Here is a 20497-nt window from a genome sequence, read left to right on the forward strand (position 1 = left end):
TTTGTTTTTATTTTTATCTATTATCATTTTCGTTGGGTACGTTCGCGTTTCGAGGGCTGGGGGATGGTGTAACAACGTCAAGTGTGTGTGTTATTTCAGGCCGTTGGTGGAGTAGAGCGGTGTTTGTATCCAGGGCCGGAAAGGCCTATCGGAGAATCACTAGATGGGCTGGTCGGGCGCGTCAGACGTTGTTACGTAGAAACGACCGATAAAAGCCTAAATATTCGAACGGTTTTGTTAAAACATGGAAACATCGGATCGAAAATAAAAAACCAAAACAAAAAAAAATTGATTGATATTCGGTAACACGTTATGTGTTGTGATTTCGGTTTTTTTTTTTTGTGTTTTTCTTTTGCTTCTATCCTATTTAAAAACAGACGCTCTGCATTATTTTGACGATTAACATATAATATATACGGATTAGATCGAAAAGAAACTTTTCCTTGCCGAAGACTCTTGTGATTAAACGGTCCTTGTCGGTACAATTTCGTAATATCGAATTGTTCCGTCATATTGTACGATTCAATGGATAATTTAGATCATATTTCAAGTTGTTTTTTACTGAAAAATGCCTGGGAATCAATTCTGGCGAATATAAGGGATGTAAGCTCCGTACAAGGTATTCCGGTACACTTTTCAAATGGTTTTATGACGTTCATCGATCTAATTTTCATCCTCTAACTTCCAGCTTTATATTTGGAATGTTTTATCGACAGTTACATTCTTACAAATGTCTAATGATCAAATCTGGCAAGTTTGGTGGTTATTTTGGTCCACCCAAGGTATTTGGATTCATGTTTCAATTGGTTTCTTGTAATCCTTTGATCTAATAATCATTCCTCAAGTCCCAGTTCTTTATCTAGAAAATTTAATCGATAGTTTCTTACTAAAAAGTGCCTGGGAATCAATTCTGGACAAAAAGAAGGATTTAAGTTCCGTACTTGGTATTCCGGTACACTTTTCAAATGGTTTTATGACGTTCATCGATCTAATTTTCATCCTTTAACTTCCAGCTTTATATTTAGAATGTTTTATCGACAGTTACATACTTAAAAATGTCTAATGATCAAATCTGGCAAGTTTGGTGGTTATTTTGGTCCACCCAAGGTATTTGGATTCATGTTTCAATTGGTTCCTTGTAATCTTTTGATCTAATAATCATTCCTCAAGTCCCAGTTCTTTATCTAGAAAATTTAATCGATAGTTTCTTACTAAAAAGTGCCTGGGAATCAATTCTGGACAAAAAGAAGGATTTAAGTTCCGTACAAGGTATTCCGGTACACTTTTCAAATGGTTTTATGACGTTCATCGATCTAATTTTCATCCTTTAACTTCCAGCTTTATATTTAGAATGTTTTATCGACAGTTACATACTTAAAAATGTCTAATGATCAAATCTGGCAAGTTTGGTGGTTATTTTGGTCCACCCAAGGTATTTGGATTCATGTTTCAATTGGTTCCTTGTAATCTTTTGATCTAATAATCATTCCTCAAGTCCCAGTTCTTTATCTAGAAAATTTAATCGATAGTTTCTTACTAAAAAGTGCCTGGGAATCAATTCTGGACAAAAAGAAGGCTATAAGTTCCGTACTTGGTATTCCGGTACACTTTTCAAATGGTTTTATGACGTTCATCGATCTAATTTTCATCCTCTAACTTCCAGCTTTATATTTGGAATGTTTTATCGACAGTTACATACTTAAAAATGTCTAAGGATCAAATCTTGCCAATATGGTGGTTATTGTGATCCTCCCAATGTATTTCGGTCAATATTCCAAATGGTTCTGTGTTTTAATTGTTCCAGGCGGAATTTTCATTTTCCAGCTCCATATTCTAAACGTTACATTAATCATTTTTCAATCAAAAATACCTGAGTATCGAATCTGGTAAATATAGTGGATATTATGGTATATACAATGTATTCTAATGTGTTTTTTTAATAGTTATCTACCCTTATTTGATCTAATCTCAATTTTCATCTGTTTGTATGATTATATATTCAAATTAACCATCTTTTTTCTTATATTTCCTGTCTTTTATTGAACACGTTCACTGCCACTTATCTATTCTATGCCTTTTCTGAGACCTCTATTCTTCTTTTACTTTTCGTAGTAAATATAACCTAAAAGAAATTTATCCCGATGCTAATGTGGCGCCACCCTTTTCGATGGTTACTTTTCAAATACGCAGACAATCTAAGAAAATCAAAATGACGGCCGTGGGGTAAACAATCGACTTTTTCGTATGTATCAATGTTAATTTTTTTTGTTTTTTTCCGATGGTTCAGTTTTTTGATTTATCAAGACTTCATAGATACTTTTTGGTTAGATTTGGAAATTAATTTTCACTATTACGATTACTCAGTGGCAGTTTCAAAATACGTTAACAAACTTAAAGTTTCTATATGGAGTTAATATCTTTTCATTAGGTGAAAAAAAGTCAGAATTCCGTTTATTTTCCACGAGTTTTCAAAATACTTGCGTTTTAAACTTTTTTTACCGTTTTTGGGACTTTAAGAGGAATATTAAAGACTAATAATTGATAAAAACCACGTAAAAATATTTATTTATCCCACTTCGGCCATATTTAATCAGCTGATATTGACAATTTGTTATTTGAAATTTCATTAGGGCAGTTCCAGGACACTTCGGAATTTATATGCATTATCATATAGGTAAAGGCCAAGTTATAGCAAAAAGAAGATTATTTTATATAACCTTGTTTCTTTATTTATCTTCCTGAAGGTTATTATTTCATTTTATTGTCCTTTATTTAGTTTTTTCTTTGCTTTTTTCATATCAATATTGGAAAATGTGATTGATTTCGAGATTATTAATTTGTAATCGGCTGGTATCTTAATTGCAAAAACGATAGTTCATCTGAAGTGAATAATCCAAGTGATGCATGATAACAGTTTTGTTGTATACGAATTTTTCTGTGATTTTCAGTAAAGTATATTTAAATTAATTTATAAAATTATATATTAAATGCACATATTAAGCTTAAAACCTTGTTTTATCACCGGTTTTTCAATTTACTGCAATGCAGTTTTTTCTTTATAGTTAGTTAATTTTTTCACGAAATTTGAGTATTTCTGATACGTCATCGTCAATAAAATTACCCGTTTCTCTTGCCTACTTCAACTAATTCGATATGAATGGATTACCAACGTTTTTATGTAAACAAAACTGATTAATTGTTTTACTGTATCAAAAAGGTTGAAAGTAATTTGTTTTAAAACTTATTGGCACTAAACTTACTAACAGTAGTAGTGAAATTTTGTGTAAACTATCTAATTTTTATTGGGCATTTATGTTTGTCATTTTGTTTCAAAAAAAGGGGATTTAATACTCTCCTAAGTCAAGATTTATAAACTTTTTTGAAAAACGGATTGTTTTATCACTATTATTAACATCTTGTTATCGTTTCAAAGAAAATTTTCTCATATTAAATTGTTTTTATTTGCTGTTATGTGTTTTATTGATAAATCATTCAGTTAATAACTTTATTTAAAAATAAATAAGTTCTAATCGTTCAGGCTGATAAAGTGATTCCAAATCTAACTTTGGGTTAGGTTAGGGTATCATTTCTGCCACCGAAAGCTGTAAGTATGAGCAGAGACCAAATAGCACCCACGACTGTTGATAATAAGAGGAATAGCTTGGCCAGAGCAAGCTTCTGAAGAGAACACCCCAAAATAAGCGAATCTTTTTAGCTTAGGGAACATGCTACCGGTTTCTGTATTCGCTGTGAGGGAATGGCTTGAACTTACTATTAGAAAATAAAAATAATATTTCGAATTGATAAATAAGATCTAAAAACTATAGAAAAAATATATTAAATTGATATAAAAGAGAATTTCTAACTATTAACATACTTTTTCATCCCTCGTTTCCATGATTTAACATCCTGTTGTCGCTACTATCGTTTCTGTTCGTTTTATTGCTTTTTTATTAATTTATTTTATATATAATGAATTCATAAATAATTTTAACTAAAAGAAAAGTTAAACAGGGTTATTTTGAATTAAATTTCACCCTAGTGTATCATTACTTTATCATAAAATATTTTTTAGCTTCTTATTCTTCTTTGTAGCTTCTAATCATCATCATTGTTCAATAAATTCCCTTTCTAGTCAACTGTAAACAAGTTTTTTAGCCTAGGGAAATGAATTAATTAGTTGAATATTGATATTTCTTTTTTCGAACCAGTTTTTTGTATTTAAAAACAGCCAGTATTCACCGAGGGCCAGATCTGGAGGATATGGTGTTTCAATTGTCGGTATTTGTTTGGGTTTGTTTGTGTTGCAGGCATCGTCGATAACGAAGTCTTGCTCAATTGGTTGACCGAACAACTGAAAGATACCGAAGATGTGAACACCAACGATTTGGAAACGATTTTCAGAGACGGCAAAGTTTTATGTGCAATAATACATCATTACAGACCGGATCTAATAGATTTCGGTGGAATTGCGAACAACGATCCAGCGAAGAATAATCAGATAGCCATAGATGTCCTCGAAAAGGAACTGGGTGTACCACCTGTGATGACTGGTGCTGAACTAACCGTGACCGAAGATTATTTAACCATGGCCAGTTACCTTACTGAAGTATACGATTGCTTTAGGGGTGAAATACCACACGTTAAACACCCCAAATTAGTAAGTATCGATTGATAGTGGATGATATTTAAAAAAAAGTTGAGTTTTCTTGTTTGATAATTAAATTCGATTCTAAAATTGCAAACGAGATGAAATCATTTGCTATATTACTTCAAAATAATTAATTTTTTACAGGATAACTATTTTTTTAATGATAATTATTAATAAATACAAAACATAACCTCAATTATGACAAAAACTTTGATCATTATTGACAGTACTGTTCTTTCTTTTTTTTTTAAGATATTTTCTGACAAAAAGGTCTCCATCTGCCTACTCTCGCTATTAGTGTATTCAAGTTGTTGGATACTTAATCTGTCTACTTTCTGACATGTTAAAACTGGTCTGGTAAGGATCCAGGATTTCAGTTCTCCCTCTTTCTGATCTGAAAAGACTGGTCTGATGAATATTTAGTCTTAATGTGTCTACTTGCTAGTCTGATGAAGAATCAGCGTATCAATCTGCCCACTTTATGGTCTTATAAGGATCCGGGGTCATAATCTGTCCACGTTCTGGTCTGATAAAGATTCGGGATCACAATCTGACCAGTTTCTGGTCTTGGAGTGTCCATTTTTTGGTTTAAAGAAGGCTGATGGTTTCGATATGTCTACTTTTTGGTCTCAAAGTATCTATTTTTGGTGTAGTAAAGGCTTAAGGTCATAATCTGTCCACGTTCTGGTCTGATAAAGATTCGGGATCACAATCTGACCAGTTTCTGGTCTTGGAGTGTCCATTTTTTGGTTTAAAGAAGGCTGATGGTTTCGATATGTCTACTTTTTGGTCTCAAAGTATCTATTTTTGGTGTAGTAAAGGCTTAAGGTCATAATCTGTCCACGTTCTGGTCTGATAAAGATTCGGGATCACAATCTGACCAGTTTCTGGTCTTGGAGTGTCCATTTTTTGGTTTAAAGAAGGCTGATGGTTTCGATATGTCTACTTTTTGGTCTCAAAGTATCTATTTTTGGTGTAATAAAGGCTTAAGGTCATAATCTGTCCACGTTCTGGTCTGATAAAGATTCGGGATCACAATCTGACCAGTTTCTGGTCTTGGAGTGTCCATTTTTTGGTTTAAAGAAGGCTGATGGTTTCGATATATCTACTTTTTGGTCTCAAAGTATCTATTTTTGGTGTAATAAAGGTTTAAGGTCATAATCTGTCCACGTTCTGGTCTGATAAAGATTCGGGATCACAATCTGACCAGTTTCTGGTCTTGGAGTATCTATTTTTTGGTTTAAAGAAGGCTGATGGTTTCGATATGTCTACTTTTTGGTCTCAAAGTATCTATTTTTGGTGTAATAAAGGTTTAAGGTCATAATCTGTCCACGTTCTGGTCTGATAAAGATTCGGGATCACAATCTGACCAGTTTCTGGTCTTGGAGTATCTATTTTTTGGTTTAAAGAAGGCTGATGGTTTCGATATGTCTACTTTTTGGTCTCAAAGTATCTATTTTTGGTGTAATAAAGGCTTAAGGTCATAATCTGTCCACGTTCTGGTCTGATAAAGATTCGGGATCACAATCTGACCAGTTTCTGGTCTTGGAGTGTCCATTTTTTGGTTTAAAGAAGGCTGATGGTTTCGATATGTCTACTTTTTGGTCTCAAAGTATCTATTTTTGGTGTAGTAAAGGCTTAAGGTCATAATCTGTCCACGTTCTGGTCTGATAAAGATTCGGGATCACAATCTGACCAGTTTCTGGTCTTGGAGTGTCCATTTTTTGGTTTAAAGAAGGCTGATGGTTTCGATATGTCTACTTTTTGGTCTCAAAGTATCTATTTTTGGTGTAATAAAGGCTTAAGGTCATAATCTGTCCACGTTCTGGTCTGATAAAGATTCGGGATCACAATCTGACCAGTTTCTGGTCTTGGAGTGTCCATTTTTTGGTTTAAAGAAGGCTGATGGTTTCGATATGTCTACTTTTTGGTCTCAAAGTATCTATTTTTGGTGTAATAAAGGCTTAAGGTCATAATCTGTCCACGTTCTGGTCTGATAAAGATTCGGGATCACAATCTGACCAGTTTCTGGTCTTGGAGTGTCCATTTTTTGGTTTAAAGAAGGCTGATGGTTTCGATATATCTACTTTTTGGTCTCAAAGTATCTATTTTTGGTGTAATAAAGGTTTAAGGTCATAATTTGTCCACGTTCTGGTCTGATAAAGATTCGGGATCACAATCTGACCAGTTTCTGGTCTTGGAGTATCTATTTTTTGGTTTAAAGAAGGCTGATGGTTTCGATATGTCTACTTTTTGGTCTCAAAGTATCTATTTTTGGTGTAATAAAGGCTTAAGGTCATAATCTGTCCACGTTCTGGTCTGATAAAGATTCGGGATCACAATCTGACCAGTTAAAGACACTACTTTTTCATGAGAAAAGGGTCCAAGGTCATAATCTACCAACTTTTTGGCCTGATAGAACTTCAGAGTCTCGATCTTTCTACTTGTTGGTCCTAGACTATCTATTTTTTGGTCTTATAAAGGTTAAAGGTCTCAATTTGGCCTTTTTCTGTTCGGAAGAGGCTTCCGGGTTTCGATTTGCCCACTTTTTGGTTTTCGAGTGTTTATTTTTTTATTCAATCTCTCAATTTGTTCACTTTCTGGTTTCAGAGTGTCCCAACAAAGGAAAACATAAATTATCCCATTGAAAAAAATAATTTTAACCGAATTAATCCAAAATTTTAGAATTGTCATCAAAACAACCGTTCGATGTCACCAATAACTTGTATAAAATCCTGTTGTACCCCCTTCAATTCGACCAAAAAACGGAGTCCTTGTAAGAAATGTTTCCTAGCGTATCATTCGGAAGTGAAAACAACGAATAATTCCAGAAAAAAATGCGTTGCTTTGAGCCAACAGAATTTTTCTGTAGTTTCGATAACCGATTCCCATAAATCAGGTAATAATAATAAAAAAAAATTATAATTTATCGAATTCCGCTGGTATTTTTGCACCTTTATAACCTCCACTCGTTACATATTTTATTTTTCGCCAACCAAAGGGTGTAAATTTAAAAAAAAAAATATTTCAGTGAATATTTTGTATATTCCGGAACCGGTTGTCAGTTTAGGACACGGTGTGTCCAATAGCGATGGATTAAGGGTAGAATCATCACAAAAAAAAAACTAAAGCGTGCAAAAAATTGAGGAAAAGTCGAAAATTTAATTTGAAAATTGAAATATTTGTCTGATCTTATTTACTCTATTGAAAAATATTTGTAGGACGTCCTGATGTTCTTCGCAATGATTTAATTATGAAAAAATCCATTCACAAAACCAAAAGAAAAAGGAAAACTAAAAAGAAAAAATGCGTCAAGGGGGCGTCTTCGAGTAGCGATGGTCAAGTGGAAAATCGAGAAAGAAGAAAACGTGATAAAAAATCGAAAATAAATAATTCGATAAAGAAGCGTTCCAACGAAGATAAATTAATATATTATCGTGAAAAGGAATTTAGAAAAGTCTTGGAGCACATTTTATTTAAAAGAAAATTATTTTATTTTGAAAATACCGTTTTCGGAAATAAAATCGAATTTTTTAATACCATTAATGATGATAACGAAGAAAAGATTAAAAAATCTTTTGATAAAATCGATAAAAATGAAGAAACAGTTACAGATGTTGAAGATATTGACAAAAATAACCTCGAAACTGGTGACGAATTGATAAAAACTGAAGATGGAGTAACGACGGTCCGAAACGTCGATACTAGCGAAAAGAAAAAATCGGATAAAAATATTTCTACCGATATTGTGATACCTATTGAATTTAAATTGGAGGAGAACGAGGAAAATCCGCCGTTTAATGTTATTTTCGATAACGAAATTGAAATATCGAAAAACGAATCACCCGGATGTCAACCGAAATCAAGCAAACGACTCAAGATTCGCGTTTACGAGAAAATCGATAACAAACTGACGGTGCAAACAATAGAGTACATCGAACCCGTCGATTTTTTGAGTATTTCGTCCAAAATCGAAATTAATAACTACACTGAGAAACTGTGCCACAGGTATGGCAGACCCTGTATTCGGTTTAGGATGGTGGGCGACTAATAACGGTTGTGGGACATTTCTTAAGGGGAAAAAATTATAACAAAATGCGTGGAAATTATTTACAGAATTTTAGGTACGCCGCTAGGGGGCGTATTTGAAAATATGGAATCAAAAAAGAAAAATTTTTGAAAATTTATCCACTAAAATGGTGCTTTATATACCGTAATCGAATTATTCGACATGTTTTGAGCATTTTTCATTATTTCGGAAGGTTTAGTGTAACTGTTCGAATAAAAGGTAGGGGAGAGTGGGTACCTTGTCATGAACAAATGTTTGTAAGTCCGGTTCTGCTTGGTGTGCGTTTTTTTATGATATTTGAAAGTGTTTTTGTTCGGCAGTACGAAATATTGGAGAAAATCACGTGTTAGTAGCAACTCGAACAAGATTGCGCGCACGGTTTTTTCGAAATTTTGGGACTTGAAATTCAAAAAAATTTTGAGTTGTGAATATCTCGAAAACTATGAAGAATTTGAAAAAAAGGACCGGAATAAAAATTGTAGAGCATGAAATTCTCTACAAAAAAATATCCTAGGTATTTTTTCCTAACCTCAAAATTTTCGTTATAAAATGGGTTTGAACGGTCAAAAATGTTTTGAATCGCGAATAACTCGAAAACTACGAGGAATTCGAAAAAAAGTACTGGAACAAAAATTGTAGAGCAAGAAATTCTCTACAAAAAAGTATCCTGGGTATTTTTTCATAACCTCAAAATTTTCATTATAAAATGGGTTTGAACGCTCGAAAATATTTTGAATCGCGAATAACTCGAAAACTATGAGAAATTCGAAAAAAGTACTGGAACAAAAATGGTAGAGCAAGAAATTCTCTACAAAAAAGTATCCTGGGTATTTTTTCATAACCTCAAAATTTTCATTATAAAATGGGTTTGAACGCTCGAAAATATTTTGAATCGCGAATAACTCGAAAACTATGAGAAATTCGAAAAAAGTACTGGAACAAAAATGGTAGAGTACTAAATTCTCTACAAAAAAGTATCCTGGGTATTTTTTCATAACCTCAAAATTTTCATTATAAAATGGGTTTGAACGCTCGAAAATATTTTGAATCGCGAATAACTCGAAAACTATGAGAAATTCGAAAAAAGTACTGGAACAAAAATGGTAGAGTACTAAATTCTCTACAAAAAAGTATCCCAGGTATTTTTTCCTAACCTCAAAATTTTCACCTTAAAATGGGTTTACACACTCAAAAATATTTTGAATCGCGAATAACTCAAAAGTTATGAGGAATTTGAAAAAAGTGCTGAAACAAAAAATGTACAGTATAAAATTCTGCACAAAAAAGTATCCCAGGTATTTTTTCCTAACCTCAAAATTTTCACCTTAAAATGGGTTTACACACTCAAAAATATTTTGAATCGTGAATAACTCAAAAGTTATGAGGAATTCGAAAAAAATCCTGAAGTAAAAAATGTAAAGTACTAAATTCTCTACAAAAAAGTATCCCAGGTATTTTTTCCTAACCTCAAAATTTTCATAATAAAATGGGTTTGAACGCTTGAAAATATTTTGAATCGCGAATAACTCGAAAGTTATGAGGAATTTGAAAAAAGTGCTGAAACAAAAAATGTACAGTATAAAATTCTGCACAAAAAAGTATCCCAGGTATTTTTTCCTAACCTCAAAATTTTCACCTTAAAATGGGTTTACACACTCAAAAATATTTTGAATCGTGAATAACTCAAAAGTTATGAGGAATTCGAAAAAAATCCTGAAGTAAAAAATGTAAAGTACTAAATTCTCTACAAAAAAGTATCCCAGGTATTTTTTCCTAACCTCAAAATTTTCATAATAAAATGGGTTTGAACGCTTGAAAATATTTTGAATCGCGAATAACTCGAAAGTTATGAGGAATTTGAAAAAAGTGCTGAAACAAAAAATGTACAGTATAAAATTCTGCACAAAAAAGTATCCCAGGTATTTTTTCATAACCTCAAAATTTTCACCTTAAAATGGGTTTACACACTCAAAAATATTTTGAATCGCGAATAACTCGAAAACTATGAGTAATTCGAAAAAAAGTACCGGAACAAAAATTGTAGAGCACGAAATTCGCCATAAATTGGTTTTTTGAAATTTTTTCCTAACCTCAAAATTTTCATAATAAAATGGGTTTGAACGCTCGAAAATATTTTGAATCGCGAATAACTCGAAAGTTATGAGGAATTTGAAAAAAGTGCTGAAACAAAAAATGTACAGTATAAAATTCTGCACAAAAAAGTATCCCAGGTATTTTTTCATAACCTCAAAATTTTCACCTTAAAATGGGTTTACACACTCAAAAATATTTTGAATCGCGAATAACTCGAAAACTATGAGTAATTCGAAAAAAAGTACCGGAACAAAAATTGTAGAGCACGAAATTCGCCATAAATTGGTTTTTTGAAATTTTTTCCTAACCTCAAAATTTTCATAATAAAATGGGTTTGAACGCTCGAAAATATTTTGAATCGCGAATAACTCGAAAGTTATGAGGAATTTGAAAAAAGTGCTGAAACAAAAAATGTACAGTATAAAATTCTGCACAAAAAAGTATCCCAGGTATTTTTTCCTAACCTCAAAATTTTCACCTTAAAATGGGTTTACACACTCAAAAATATTTTGAATCGCGAATAACTCGAAAACTATGAGTAATTCGAAAAAAAGTACCGGAACAAAAATTGTAGAGCACGAAATTCGCCATAAATTGGTTTTTTGAAATTTTTTCCTAACCTCAAAATTTTCATAATAAAATGGGTTTGAACGCTCGAAAATATTTTGAATCGCGAATAACTCGAAAGTTATGAGGAATTTGAAAAAAGTGCTGAAACAAAAAATGTACAGTATAAAATTCTGCACAAAAAAGTATCCCAGGTATTTTTTCATAACCTCAAAATTTTCACCTTAAAATGGGTTTACACACTCAAAAATATTTTGAATCGCGAATAACTCGAAAACTATGAGTAATTCGAAAAAAAGTACCGGAACAAAAATTGTAGAGCACGAAATTCGCCATAAATTGGTTTTTTGAAATTTTTTCCTAACCTCAAAATTTTCATAATAAAATGGGTTTGAACGCTCGAAAATATTTTGAATCGCGAATAACTCGAAAGTTATGAGGAATTTGAAAAAAGTGCTGAAACAAAAAATGTACAGTATAAAATTCTGCACAAAAAAGTATCCCAGGTATTTTTTCCTAACCTCAAAATTTTCACCTTAAAATGGGTTTACACACTCAAAAATATTTTGAATCGTGAATAACTCAAAAGTTATGAGGAATTCGAAAAAAATCCTGAAGTAAAAAATGTAAAGTACTAAATTCTCTACAAAAAAGTATCCCAGGTATTTTTTCATAACCTCAAAATTTTCACCTTAAAATGGGTTTACACACTCAAAAATATTTTGAATCACGAATAACTCGAAAACTATGAGTAATTCGAAAAAAAGTACCGGAACAAAAATTGTAGAGCACGAAATTCGCCATAAATTGGTTTTTTGAAATTTTTTCCTAACCTCAAAATTTTCATAATAAAATGGGTTTGAACGCTCGAAAATATTTTGAATCGCGAATAACTCGAAAACTACGAGGAATTCGAAAAACATTCTAAAGCAAAAAATGTACAACATAAAATTCTGTACAGATTGATCATTAAACATTTTTTCCTAACCTCAAAATTTTCACGGTAATATGCGTTCAAGTACTAAAATACATTTAGAAAAATTCGATTTATCGTATATAAAGTACGGACGTAATTGGATGATATTAAAAAAAGATTTCTTCTTCAATTAAATATTTTCAAATACGCCCTCTAGTGGCGGAAATGTTTCTCACTTTTATTATATTATTTTCCCCCCGGAGCTACAATATAATATCCTATCCTGAGATATAGCAAACGACCGTTTTCATTTGCCCGCCCGTGGTACATCGAATTATTTTTTTTCTTTCATTTTTTTCTAGTAAAAAAATTTTGTCCGACGAAAATCTCCCACGCGCGAACGACACTTTCGTTCCGCCCCGTATATCGAACATAAAATCGCGTAGCCGTGACATTGACGGACACGAGGAGAACCGTAAATGTCACATAAAATCGGAGTGTCGTCGAAAAAAATTTCTGTCTAAGATCATGATCGATGGGAACGGGATGTCGAATCAAATTTACAGTAGAGTTTCCCATTGGATAACCTCGAACGATTTTCTGAGCCAGGAAAACATCCGAGCCGATACCGACGCGGAGACCGTCGTATCGAACGGCAAAGTTACCGATATAACTTCAGGTAAACAACCCCAATCAAAAAGAAAAAAAAAATCGGTAGCGGAAGCGCCGTTTCGTTTTAAATGAAAAATTTTTTATTTGATTCCTCGATTGTTGTCCTAGTATCGAAGATGGATCAGTACCAGGGTATCGTGGTGGAGGAACGCACCGACGTGGTGAATTTCGTCGGCGGCAAATTAACGAAAACGTCCGAGGAAAATTTCGCCGAGAAAATGAAAAATTTAAATAACAAATCGGTGAGGACGCTGTCGAAATTTTCGCAGTATTCGCCGTTTCAGCATCCCCCAGCTTTGAAGTCGATCTCGGCGCCGCCGAAACAGTTTTCCGTCATCGTGGAAGGAGAAGAAACCGCCATTGGCGATAACTGCGTAATTATTTTCGATTTTTTTTTATTTATTTATTTTTTAATTCGATCGGGGTCGTGTACTTTTATTACGATTTTTGTCTGTTCTAAACCCCCATCGATCGATCCGGAATAAATAATGATTAGAAACGAAACATTTTTTAGGTTAGGTTGGGGGGAATTTCCGATACAAATAGAATTACGCGGACGTGCTGTTTGGATCGAAAAAGTGGTGGAAACAACTAAAAGGACTAACGTCGAAACGATAATAAAATAAAAATAATCGAAAAGTGCCTTTGAGGTTAGAAAATTGCTTCAAAAACAATTTAAAAGAATCGAAATCGATTATTAACGGAACCAGAAGAAAAACAATCGACATCGATTACTATTGTATCGAGAGAAAATCGATTTAAGGAAACGAATCGAGATCGATTATGATTGGAACGAGATGGAATCGATTTAAGGAAACGAATCGAGATCGATTATGATTGGATCGAGATAAAATCGAGAAGAATTATGATTGGAACGATACAGAATCGATTTAAGGAAGCGAATCGAGATCGATTATGAATAAAACGATATAGAATCGATTTAAGGAAAGAAATCGAGAAGAATTATGATTGGAACGAGATGGAATCGATTTAAGGAAACGAATCGAGATCGATTATGATTGGAACGAGATGGAATCGATTTAAGGAAACGAATCGAGATCGATTATGATTGGATCGAGATAAAATCGAGAAGAATTATGATTGGAACGATACAGAATCGATTTAAGGAAGCGAATCGAGATCGATTATGAATAAAACGACATAGAATCGATTTAAGGAAAGAAATCGAGAAGAATTATGATTGGATCGAGATGAAATCGATTTAAGGAAACGAATCGAGATCGATTATGATTGGAACGATATAGAATCGATTTGAGAAAACGAATCGAGAAGAATAATGATTGGATCGAGATAAAATCGAGAAGAATTATGATTGGAACGATACAGAATCGATTTAAGGAAGCGAATCGAGATCGATTATGAATAAAACGACATAGAATCGATTTAAGGAAAGAAATCGAGAAGAATTATGATTGGATCGAGATGAAATCGATTTAAGGAAACGAATCGAGATCGATTATGATTGAAACGATATAGAATCGATTTGAGAAAACGAATCGAGAAGAATAATGATTGGATCGAGATAAAATCGAGAAGAATTATGATTGGAACGATACAGAATCGATTTAAGGAAGCGAATCTAGATCGATTATGAATAAAACGATATAGAATCGATTTAAGGAAAGAAATCGAGAAGAATTATGATTGGAACGAGATGGAATCGATTTAAGGAAACGAATCGAGTTCGATTATGATTGGAACGAGATGGAATCGATTTAAGGAAACGAATCGAGATCGATTATGATTGGATCGAGATAAAATCGAGAAGAATTATGATTGGAACGATACAGAATAGATTTAAGGAAGCGAATCGAGATCGATTATGAATAAAACGACATAGAATCGATTTAAGGAAAGAAATCGAGAAGAATTATGATTGGAACGAGATGGAATCGATTTAAGGAAACGAATAGAGATCGATTATGATTGGATCGAGATAAAATCGAGAAGAATTATGATTGGAACGATATAAAATCGAGAAGAATTATGATTGGAACGATACAGAATCGATTTAAGGAAGCGAATCTAGATCGATTATGAATAAAACGATATAGAATCGATTTAAGGAAAGAAATCGAGAAGAATTATGATTGGAACGAGATGAAATCGATTTAAGGAAACGAATCGAGATCGACTATGATTGGAACGATATAGAATCGATTTGAGAAAACGAATCGAGAAGAATAATGATTGGATCGAGATAAAATCGAGAAGAATTATGATTGGAACGAGATGAAATCGATTTAAGGAAACGAATCGAGATCGACTATGATTGGAACGATATAGAATCGATTTGAGAAAACGAATCGAGAAGAATAATGATTGGATCGAGATAAAATCGAGAAGAATTATGATTGGAACGATACAGAATCGATTTAAGGAAACGAATCGAGATCGATTATGATTGGATCGAGATAAAATCGAGAAGAATTATGATTGGAACGATATAGAATCGATTTAAGGAAACGAATCGAGAAGAATTATGATTGGAACGAGATGGAATCGATTTAAGGAAACGAATCGAGATCGATTATGATTGGATCGAGATAAAATCGAGAAGAATTATGATTGGAACGATACAGAATCGATTTGAAAAAACGAATCGAGATCGATTATGATTAAAACGATATAGAATCGATTTAAGGAAACGAATCGAGAAGAATTATGATTGGAACGATATAGAATCGATTTAAGGAAACGAATCGAGAAGAATTATGATTGGAACGATATAGAATCGATTTGAGAAAACGAATCGAGAAGAATAATGATTGGATCGAGATAAAATCGAGAAGAATTATGATTGGAACGATACAGAATCGATTTAAGGAAGCGAATCGAGATCGATTATGAATAAAACGACATAGAATCGATTTAAGGAAAGAAATCGAGAAGAATTATGATTGGATCGAGATGAAATCGATTTAAGGAAACGAATCGAGATCGATTATGATTGGATCGAGATAAAATCGAGAAGAATTATGATTGGAACGATACAGAATCGATTTAAGGAAACGAATCGAGATCGATTATGATTGGATCGAGATAAAATCGAGAAGAATTATGATTGGAACGATACAGAATCGATTTGAAAAAACGAATCGAGATCGATTATGATTAAAACGATATAGAATCGATTTAAGGAAACGAATCGAGAAGAATTATGATTGGAACGAGATGGAATCGATTTAAGGAAACGAATCGAGATCGATTATGATTGGATCGAGATAAAATCGAGAAGAATTATGATTGGAACGATACAGAATCGATTTAAGGAAACGAATCGAGATCGATTATGATTGGATCGAGATAAAATCGAGAAGAATTATGATTGGAACGATACAGAATCGATTTGAAAAAACGAATCGAGATCGATTATGATTAAAACAATATAGAATCGATTTAAGGAAACGAATCGAGAAGAATTATGATTGGAACGATATAGAATCGATTTAAGGAAACGAATCGAGAAGAATTATGATTGGAACGAGATGGAATCGATTTAAGGAAACGAATCGAGATCGAAAATGATTGGATCGAGATAAAATCGAGAAGAATTATGATTGGAACGATACAGAATCGATTTGAAAAAACGAATCGAGATCGATTATGATTAAAACGATATAGAATCGATTTAAGGAAACGAATCGAGAAGAATTATGATTGGAACGATATAGAATCGATTTAAGGAAACGAATCGAGAAGAATTATGATTGGAACGATATAAAATCGATTTAAGAAAACGAATCGAAAACTTCTAGTGGTTGACGCTACGCCAAATGGATGTTTTATAACTTTTTGTGTAAACATTAACGTCAAAATTGTCATATATTCCGTTAACGTCACAAAAAAATTACGAAAAAGTGTTTTTATAATTAGAAAATGACTTTAGAAACATTGAATACAATTTTAGAAGAATCGAAAATGATTTATAATCGTTCGAAGAAATCGAAAATCGATTATTAACGTATCGAGAATCGATTCAATAAAACGAATCGACATCGATTATAATTTGAAGGAACGAGATAGATTCGATTAAGGAAACGAATCGAAAATCCCTACAGGTTGACGCTAGTGCCAATAGATGATTCATCACATTTCTTTTACCGGAGAGATGAATGTCAAAATTGTCATTTATTCTGTTAACGACACACAATAATCGAAAAGTGACTTTATGGTTAGAAAATGGCTTTGGAAACATTGAAAAAAAATTTACAAGAATCGAAAATCGATTATTAACGTATCGAGATAGAATCGATTCAATAAAACGGATCGAGATAGGAACCATAGACGGCAGTCATGGTTTTTATAGTAACTCTACTGTTTGTCTATGGCGTCGATTAAGTATCTCACTTATTTTGGGGGTGTTATTTAGTCCTTCTTCTTCTATTCCTATTAGAATCGTTTTAAATGGCGTCAAGTTTCATAAGGAAGTGTCTTTACACTAAATACGATCCAAGCAATCGATAGTTGGGACCAGGAAGTCAAACCTTATCAAAGGCTTGAAATATGTCGCTTTGACGTTTAATTACTCCAATTTCTTCTTCTAATTCTTTTTTTTTTTTTTTGGTGGAAACGAAGAAGAATTGACTAACGTGGCGAATAATCTTCTATTTCCTTTTATGCATCGCGTTTTGATGTTCGTTTTAGAATCGAATGGAATTGTAAAACGAGACAATTAGAAATTATTATTTATTTTTTTGATTTCCTTAGGAGTTACCCGTTGAAACGAACAAAAAAAGCGAATTATCCTTCAAAACGATAAAAACTTCGATCGCACCGGTGACTATACTTCCTAACAGACCTTCCAGCAGGCACAAGCACAAACATGCGGATCAGCCTACTCAGAAGGCGAACAGTATCGATAGGAAACCGAGAAAACGAAGAACTTTGGAAAAAGTCGGCGCCAATGTGGTAAGTTCTTCTACTCACAACTGTCACTGTCTTCTTCTTTTTTTTCCCTAACGTACCTGACCTCTTCCCGAGCCCTACAGCAGCGAATTGGAAACACGGCCGATCCCGTGGACTCCCAAGAAGAGGATTTTTTTTATTTCTGATCCTCAAATGCTAAAAATAATGGAATTGAAATTATTTTCAGCATTTTTAACATCAATCCCAATAACTTTATCCTAATTCCCTTTTTTTTCCAGATGTGGAATTTTTTCTTGAATGGATTTTTAGAAGCAGGATTATTGGGGATTTTTCTCTTTATTTTAGATTGTATCATTAATTCTGAGCAGTATGGTTTTCAAAATTATATATTTAATACTTAGAAGTAAAAAAATTAAGTCGATATTTCGAAGTTTTATTTCGAATAATTAACGGAATAGTTGTAGATGTAAAAATTATGAAACGCGAAACTTTAGCGCCTTGTATCTCGGAAACGGTACAAATTAGAGCTACCCTGATTTATTTCAACGTAGAATGAAGCTTCGAGAATATTTTTCTCTAAAATAAAATCAATTATTTTTATTATTTTGATTTGTTTTCGATTTTATATAATAAACCTCGTCAAATGCCTTCCTAACGTCTAAAAACGTCTCAGACTTTTATTTATATTATTCGGTTCAGTAAAATGTGTGTATTAAACGATTTTAAATATGAAGGAAGAACGACAGAAGATGCTGGAAGAAATAGCCGCCAATCGAATGGAACGACAACATAAAAGACGCATACAAAGAAAATTACAAACCGAACAGTTTCTAAAAAGTATGCAGATGCTTCGGGCCAACGCTAAACCGGATTCACAACCGTTTGAAGATTATTCGATATTTTTGTATAGGCAAACGGCGCCCAAGTTCCAAGACCGAGTCAAAGATTTAGAAAAACAATTCACATACGTCCCAGTAAGGTTTTTCAAAATGTGATTGTTGTGAGCTTGTTTTCACTAAAAAAAAAAATTTAATAGTATTTGGTGTGAAATAACTAAAACGAGTTTTATTTTCACGTATTATATCGAATATCAAATAAGGTATAGAGAAATTGTATGTACGATATTCTACCGGAAATAATGTCCGCCATGAAACGTCGGTCATGTACGACACTTTTCATTTTAAAAAACGTGATTTTTCACCCTGCTACTATATCCGTTTCAGTGAAATAATGTCCGCCATAAAACGTCGGTCATGTACGACACTTTTCATTATAATAGACGTGATTTTTCACCCTGCTACTATATCTGTTTCAATGAAATAATGTCCGCCATGAAACGTACATCATGTACGACACTTTTCATTACAATAAACTTGATTTTTCACCCTACTACTATATCCGTTTCAGTGAAATAATGTCCGCCATGAAACGTATATCATGTACGACACTTTTCATTTTAAAAAACGTGATTTTTCATCCTGCTACTATATCTGATTCAATGAAATAATGTCCGCCATGAAACATACATCATGTACGACACTTTCCATTATAATAAACTTGATTTTTCACCCTACTACTATATCCGTTTCAGTGAAATAATGTCCGCCGTGAAACGTAGATCATGTACGACATTTTCCATTATAATAAACTTGATTTTTCACCCTACTACTATATCCGTTTCAATGAAATAATGTCCGCCATGAAACGTCGGTCATGTACGACACTTTTCATTTTAAAAAATGTGATTTTTCACCCTGCTACTATGTCTATTCCAGTGAAATAATGTCCGCCATGAAACGTACATCATGTACGACACTTTTCCTTACAATAAACTTGATTTTTCACCCTACTACTATATCCGTTTCAGTGAAATAATGTCCGCCATGAAACGTATATCATGTACGACACTTTTCCTTACAATAAACTTGATTTTTCACCCTACTACTATATCCGTTTCAGTGAAATAATGTCCGCCATGAAACGTATATCATGTACGACACTTTTCATTACAATAAACTTGATTTTTCACCCTACTACTATATCCGTTTCAGTGAAATAATGTCCGCCATGAAACGTACATCATGTACGACACTTTTCATTACAATAAACTTGATTTTTCACCCTACTACTATATCCGTTTCAGTGAAATAATGTCCGCCATGAAACGTATATCATGTACGACACTTTTCATTACAATAAACTTGATTTTTCACCCTACTACTATATCCGTTTCAGTGAAATAATGTCCGCCATGAAACGTACATCATGTACGACACTTTTCATTACAATAAACTTGATTTTTCACCCTACTACTATATCCGTTTCAGTGAAATAATGTCCGCCGTGAAACGTCGGTCATGTACGACACTTTTCATTATAATAAACTTGATTTTTCACCCTACTACTATATCCGTTTCAGTGAAATAATGTCCGCCGTGAAACGTAGATCATGTACGACATTTTCCATTATAATAAACTTGATTTTTCACCCTACTACTATATCCGTTTCAATGAAATAATGTCCGCCATGAAACGTCGGTCATGTACGACACTTTTCATTTTAAAAAACGTGATTTTTCACCCTGCTACTATGTCTATTCCAGTGAAATAATGTCCGCCATGAAACGTACATCATGTA

General features: G+C 33.1%; 2 protein-coding genes across 11 annotated transcripts in view; both read left to right on the plus strand.

Annotated features, from left to right (window-relative positions):
- The window catches only part of LOC130447628 (F-actin-monooxygenase Mical), a 77911-nt gene that overhangs the window by 24396 nt on the left and 33018 nt on the right, over window positions 1-20497 (plus strand). For 7 of the 10 annotated variants that reach the window (XM_056784552.1, XM_056784557.1, XM_056784559.1 and 4 more), the window contains exons 7-9: window positions 4311-4660; window positions 17701-17901; window positions 18594-18833. In XM_056784552.1, coding sequence (XP_056640530.1) covers window positions 4311-4660; window positions 17701-17901; window positions 18594-18833 — 791 coding nt within the window. The remainder of the gene's footprint in view (window positions 1-4310; window positions 4661-17700; window positions 17902-18593; window positions 18834-20497) is intronic. The other 3 variants (XM_056784560.1, XM_056784555.1, XM_056784556.1) reach the window with 1 other exon arrangement.
- Window positions 7262-12987, plus strand: LOC130447629 (putative E3 ubiquitin-protein ligase protein PFF1365c). Its single transcript, XM_056784563.1, has 2 exons — window positions 7262-7550; window positions 7873-12987. The coding sequence occupies exons 1-2, from the start codon at window positions 7361-7363 to the stop codon at window positions 8700-8702; spliced, it is 1020 nt and encodes a 339-aa protein (XP_056640541.1). The 5' UTR covers window positions 7262-7360; the 3' UTR covers window positions 8703-12987.

This window comes from Diorhabda sublineata, chromosome 8 (genome assembly GCF_026230105.1).
Source record: "Diorhabda sublineata isolate icDioSubl1.1 chromosome 8, icDioSubl1.1, whole genome shotgun sequence".
Lineage (NCBI taxonomy): Eukaryota > Metazoa > Arthropoda > Insecta > Coleoptera > Chrysomelidae > Diorhabda > Diorhabda sublineata.

Excerpts from the sequence above, each read along its gene's own strand:
- LOC130447629 (XM_056784563.1), top strand. The coding sequence starts at position 7,361 with ATGTCACCAATAACTTGTATAAAATCCTGTTGTACCCCCTTCAATTCG. Across the intron at positions 7,551-7,872 it reads AACCGATTCCCATAAATCAG|GACGTCCTGATGTTCTTCGC; the intron begins GTAATAATAATA and ends AAATATTTGTAG.